The sequence below is a fragment of the Poromitra crassiceps genome, assembly GCF_964638095.1.
Source record: "Poromitra crassiceps genome assembly, chromosome: 12".
NCBI lineage: Eukaryota > Metazoa > Chordata > Actinopteri > Beryciformes > Melamphaidae > Poromitra > Poromitra crassiceps.
This window is the reverse complement of record NC_139632.1, coordinates 15,950,791-15,956,790: the sequence shown is the minus strand read 5'-3', so window position 1 is coordinate 15,956,790 and position 6,000 is coordinate 15,950,791. Positions and strand designations below refer to the sequence as shown.

The following is a 6,000-nucleotide window of genomic DNA, read 5'->3' as shown; positions in this document are numbered from 1 at the left end:
GCAATAGTGAAAAACAATAGATAGGTAAAATGGTAATAGAAAGTCCAATGTGTTGTGAATGAGGTTAAAAAAGTGTTACACCGTGTATGCATCCCTCGCGTGCCTGTTTGGCAGCCGTGAGGGAGAAAATAAAAAGTCCTGAGATCTGTTTCTTTTTTGAAGGGCTTCTGCAAGAATAATAGAATGAAAATCATTAGAACATGAGAGAGGAACGAGAAGGATTAAAGAAAATGGACTGCAAGGGAATGAAGGAGGTTTTAGGATGGGAGAGGAGGTGGGGTTTAAACAAGTTCGTCTAGGAAACAGGAAATGTTAGGAAGGGCTGGATCTGGGCAACGATAAGATTCGTCCATTTTTCTTGCCACCGTTCATGTGTGTGTAGGGGACATGCTCCTCATAGTTCCCCCTGAGGGCCACCGAGGGCCCGCTGTCCCTGCCCAGGCTCTCCTCTCTCTGGGAGTAGGAGGAGGGGTCCAAGGGGATGCTCTCCATGTTGTCCAGGTCCAGGTCAAAGTCCTCCGTCTCGGGGACTTTGTTCTCCTCGCTGTAGAAGAAGGAGACCTCCTGGAAGGTTGGGTGCAGCTCCTCCCGCAGCATCTCGATGATCTCGTGGAACATCGGCCGCATCTTGGGGTTGTACTGCCAGCACATCTGCATCAGGCTGTGCCTGGGAGGGACGGGGGAGAAACGGAGAGAGGGGTTTAAGCAGGAATGTGGGTGAGGGTAGATTCCCTGCCTACCAACACCAGGGTTGCAGGTTTGAGCCCTCTGGCGCTTGGTTGGGCAACCATACAGGCACAATTGGCCATGTCGTGGGTGGAGGGGGCGTGGGGACTGTGGGGAATAGCGTGATGCTCGCACGCGCTACGTCCTGCCGGTGAAACTCCTCGCTGTCAGGTGAAAAGAAGTGGCTGGCGACTGCACGTGTATCGGGGGAAGCATGTGTGCAAGTCTACAACTCCCCAGATCGGCAGAGGGGGTGGAGCAACGACTGGGACAGGGAATTTCCCTGGGGGGGAAGGAGGGGGGAGGAAGTTGATTGAGGTCAGGGAGAAATGGATGACAGTGTAGCTCAGTGTGTAGAAGAGAGTAAAATAACTGACAGGTTTTGGGGTGTGATTTTCACTCAGGCCACATTTGTTGGATGAGGCACACAGATCCCTGTAGGAGCACGGGGCAGCACGTGTCATGTGACCTGTGTTTACTCACATCCTCTCAGGACAGTTCTCTGGACGGTCCAGGTAGCCTCCGTCCATTACAAACTTGAGAACCTGCTCATTGGATAAACCCTGGTAGGGCTGTTCTGCTAGCGTACTGATCTCCCACAGCACCACGCCAAACGACCTGGACACACACAGACACAAGTATCCTCAAATGCACCAGAGATGTGATCAGGAACACAAAAGTTGCTTTTGCACTGCTCTGCCAACATGAGTGATGTGTTTACTTGTCCAACGGTCCTAGGCGACCAAAATTCACTCTGGTGAGAGAATACAGATAATGTGAAAGGCAAGAAATCAATCGTGCCCTATTAGAAACGAATGGGAATTGACGACCAACCAGCAGTCAGAGTGAGCGGTGAAGACTCCGTCCTTCAGAGACTCTGGAGCCATCCATCTGACAGGAAGCAGACCCTTCCCTCCCTTACGGTAGTAGTCGGTCTCATAGATGTCTCGCGTCATGCCAAAGTCTATGGGAAAGAGAGAGACAGCGAGAGAGAGAAAGAGTGCGTGTGTGTGTGTGTGTGTGTGGGAGAGAGAGAGAGAGAATTTATTAAGCTTATTACTTAGATTGTTAGTACGGTACATAAAAGTACTCATCTAAATATAATACAACACCTTTCAATGTCAGCACGGGGTAAAATCTACTCCGATGTGGATGGACCAATACAACCAAAACAGGAAATGCGTTAGCTGCAGTACCTCCGATCTTGACGGTGTTGTCCTCTCCCACCATACAGTTCCTGGCTGCCAGGTCTCTGTGGACAAACTTCTTGGCATTGAGGTAGGCCATGCCGTCTGCAATCTCTGCAGCCATCTGGATCATCTCCTTCAACGTGGGTGGGGGACGGCACGTTGGGTTGTTCTACAAGACACGCACACACACCCAATTAGTTTGTCAGCGATGTGTGGAAATCTCATGTTTAAACCTCCTTCAGCTATCTAGCTCTATTCAGGTCTTAGGGCAATTGAGAGACAGGCTTTGGGAAGTGCAGCTAAGTTAGTATTAGCTCGGATTTCGATTGAATTGATTTAACCACACAGGTCAGTTGAGAAAACATTAATATTTATACTGAGGCAAAATGGCGGAAGAGAGAGGGGCAGAAATAAGACCGTATTAGATGAATAAGATTGTAATAAGACCTCAGAATCGGGCCTGAGTAAGCGGAGGAAGGTCTTCAGGTCTCCATGGGTCATCAGCTCCATCACTACCAGGGTGGGCTGGCCTTTGGACACCACACCCAACAGACGGACCTGCATAAATACACACATGACCACACACACATGTAGATGCCTATCAAACCAAACCAAAGAATGAAAGCAGCTGCAATAGCCTGCATAAGCAGGTTTTGGTTAAAGTTGGGCTAGTAAGCTTATAGGTGAGCCTCAACTCAACCTATCAGTCATCTACTCCTCACAGCTTCAGCGTAAGGCGAGCTCTATTCTTCAACACTGTTCCCATCCTTTACAGTGAATTCCAGCTCCTTCGCTCCGGCCGGTGGTTTGTGGTCCCTCGTTGTAGAACTAAACACTACAAAAACACCTTTGTACCTGCTGCCATTGTACTGTTAAACAAAGCTGGCTCAGGATGATTCATTTTATTTTGCACATACAGTACATGATACCCTAAGCGGGGTCACAAAGCACTTTATCATGGCCTTAGTAGGAGTTTTTAATCTTACTGTATTTTAGTGTGTTCTATTGTGATGATGCCCGTCTTGATGTCTTGTGATTTCATATGTGATGTCTTGTTTTTAACTTCTGGACTGCTGAACCTCCTGTCTGCATAACCATTTTTACCTTCGGGTACCAATAAAGAAACCATGAACCTTGCATTTGTCGTGCCAGGCATTTTATCTGGTACCCGGTACATCAAGTGCAATTGTGGGCACATTCTCTTGCTAACTGTGAATGTAAATTGTTTGGGGAGACAAATTGGGAGTCAATATGGCGGCGGCAACAGAACAGTGACTGAAATCTGCAAAACCATCGACAACGGTATGGATTGCTGTTCCAATGTCCGTTTAATAAATGGAAGTAATGGAAGAGTAAGAAGAAGCAGCTTGAAAAAGACATTGCAAGATACTGGCGTCGTACCACGTGGTGACAGGTGAAGGCCTTCATGACGGAGGCTTCGTTGAGAAACTCGATCCGCTCTCTCAGGCTGGCCGATTCGTTGACTGTCTTGACCGCCACGCGTGTGTCCGGTTCCCCTTTGACGATGTCCTTGGCCAGGCCCTCGTACACCATGCCGAAGGAACCCTGGCCTAGCTCTCGCAGAATCGTGATCTTCTCTCGGCCCACCTCCCACTCATCTGGAACGTATACTACACAAACACACAACCAGGCAGCCATTTTAGTTGAGTGGATCCTTCCCCATGAGGCAGCGCCTATCTTTTTCCAATTATAGTAAAAATGGTTTTCAAGAACTCACATCTGAAGATATGCAGATAATGCATACGTGTTGAATTATACTATGCTGATCCTGGCAATATTATTACTATAGTCGGCCAACTGAGAAGCAAAGTCAGATGTATTTGTGAGTAAAGCTGATTTAAGGCTTTCTTACCATCGTTGGCGCTGAGGTACTCAGGGTTTGAGGAGGCGATGAGCGGTCCGGTGGGGCCTTCGGTTTGCCTATAACAGACATAGAGAGTTAGTTGGAAATACTTAAAACTGCATTTAGATCTGAACCTTCTCTAGCATGTCATGACCCTCTTGTTACTTACAGGATCTGTCTTGTTTATTTGTCCTGGTACATATTCCAGATAGGAACTAGGCCCAAAGTATTAGAACTTAACACACTCCGCTTCAAATCCTTCAATAAGTTTATAACACAGAACTTGAATGGATTGAACGGTCGTTCCCATTCAAATCAACCCTCCTGGATGTCGGAGCGGTGGCCATTTTTATGTATACCATTCCATAATATAAAACTTCCATGGTCCCGTTGACCTTGCATCCATAAACCAACTCGTGGCATGTGTTGTGCTGTCTCCATGTCAGGGGGCTACTCAACCATTTTTGGACTGATTGGGTTTAATCGAGCTATATTACTGTTGGTAAGTCGTCACATTTTATTCATTAAACGTTAGTCTTGTAACAACATAAAGCTAACTTACTCATGCTGTGTGGCAGCTGGTCAGTGTGACACTTCATGGACTACACTAGATGTACTAGCCAAAATACCATAGGTTCTATCTATTCAAGTTATGTGGTTTATACACTCCAGCTGAACAAAATAGTCAATTTTTCTTCACTGCTGCACATTGACTGCTTATGTATCCATGACAGTCGCGTGTCTTACTTCTTCTTGAAGATCATGAAGACTCCACCTCCCACGAAAAGCAGCAGGATGAAGCAGATGACTGGACCAATCACAATCTTCAATATACTGGTGTCCTCTGCAACAAACAGTCATTGGTCAGTTCACAGGGTCGGCAAAAAACCTCTACACTAAGTAGTGATAATGGTGGCAATAATGGCTGTGTACAAATTTATAACGGAGCTAAAATAGGCCTCAGTTATTATCTAATCATCTACAAAACATGGCCGTGTACTCTGGCAATATATAGGGCTGGGCAATATATCGATATTATATCGATACCGTGGTATGAGACTAGATAGATCTTAGATTTGGGATATTGTACTATTGTGATATGGCATAGTGTTGTCTTTTCCTGGTTTGAAAGGTTGCATTACAGTAAAGAGATGTACGGTAATTTTCTGTTCTAGCCGTTCTATTATTTGCCTTTACCCATGCCTTTAGTCATTATATCCACATTGATGATTAATTATCAAAAATCTCATTGTGTCAATATTTTGTGAAAGCACCAAATAGTCATCCCAACAATATTGTCGCAATATTGATATTGAGGATATTGAAGTGCTCCTTGTCGGAAAGAGCAAAAAATATGGATGCCAGAAGTAAGGTTGTTTCTTGGCTGCTGTTTTCTTACCAAAAGCAAAGCAACTAGTGGGTCATTATGGTAGTTACAAAGGCCATAATGTGCAACTACTAAAAATAAATGATAGCTACTATGAACAGAATAAGAATATATATATATCTTTTTACAGTCAATTGGTGACACGGACTCTATACTTTCCGCCATTGTTGTAGTCCCAAAACCTCACGCGGCAACGTCACAACTCGGAAACTCTGGTATCGTCAAAATTGTCCAAATTCCCACTCGTAAATGAGACATTTGAGGGCCGTCCATGTGCTCGCAACTTGTAAATACGATATTATAATATCATATTTACTGTATATCTGAGGAGCACATGAATGCAGCATAAGCCAATAGCCTAACCAAACAAAGACAGACAGGTGGAGGTTCACTTTAGATAAACGCAGCCTTACTGTCTGGCATGAAGAAGTAAGTGCTGTCTGTGAAAGAGCCATTTCCTGCCAGTGAGGTGGCACGGATCCTCACGCTGTAGTTCCCAGGATGCACCAGCCGCAGCTTGAAGCCACCTGACTTGATGTAGTGGGGCCGCGACACACAGGTTGTGTGAACCTGAAGAACACACACACACACACACACACACACACACACACACACACACACACACACACACACACACACACACACACACAATCAGCAACAGTTGGTGGGATCTAGTTTATCCAAACTCCTCCAGGTTGTTTAGGATATGGAAATGTTAGAAATCATGACAAGCTTTTATATTAGAGACCAAAGATTATCTTACGTATTTTATTTGGACTTTTCAATTAACATAAAAAAAATCTAATTAAAAAAAGAATGTATTAAAAAAAGGC

The 6,000-nt window shown here is 45.2% G+C and overlaps 1 protein-coding gene across 1 annotated transcript in view; it reads right to left on the bottom strand.

Annotated features, from left to right (window-relative positions):
- Positions 1–312: 312 nt before the first annotated feature.
- insrb (insulin receptor b) overlaps positions 313–6,000 on the bottom strand; it is a gene marked incomplete at both ends in the record, with an annotated part of 103,137 nt that continues 97,449 nt past the window's right edge. The window contains 9 exons of the mRNA XM_083648137.1: positions 313–667; positions 1,210–1,344; positions 1,561–1,690; positions 1,923–2,085; positions 2,364–2,474; positions 3,318–3,547; positions 3,790–3,857; positions 4,528–4,624; positions 5,581–5,737. Coding sequence (XP_083504263.1) covers positions 313–667; positions 1,210–1,344; positions 1,561–1,690; positions 1,923–2,085; positions 2,364–2,474; positions 3,318–3,547; positions 3,790–3,857; positions 4,528–4,624; positions 5,581–5,737 — 1,446 coding nt within the window. The remainder of the gene's footprint in view (positions 668–1,209; positions 1,345–1,560; positions 1,691–1,922; positions 2,086–2,363; positions 2,475–3,317; positions 3,548–3,789; positions 3,858–4,527; positions 4,625–5,580; positions 5,738–6,000) is intronic.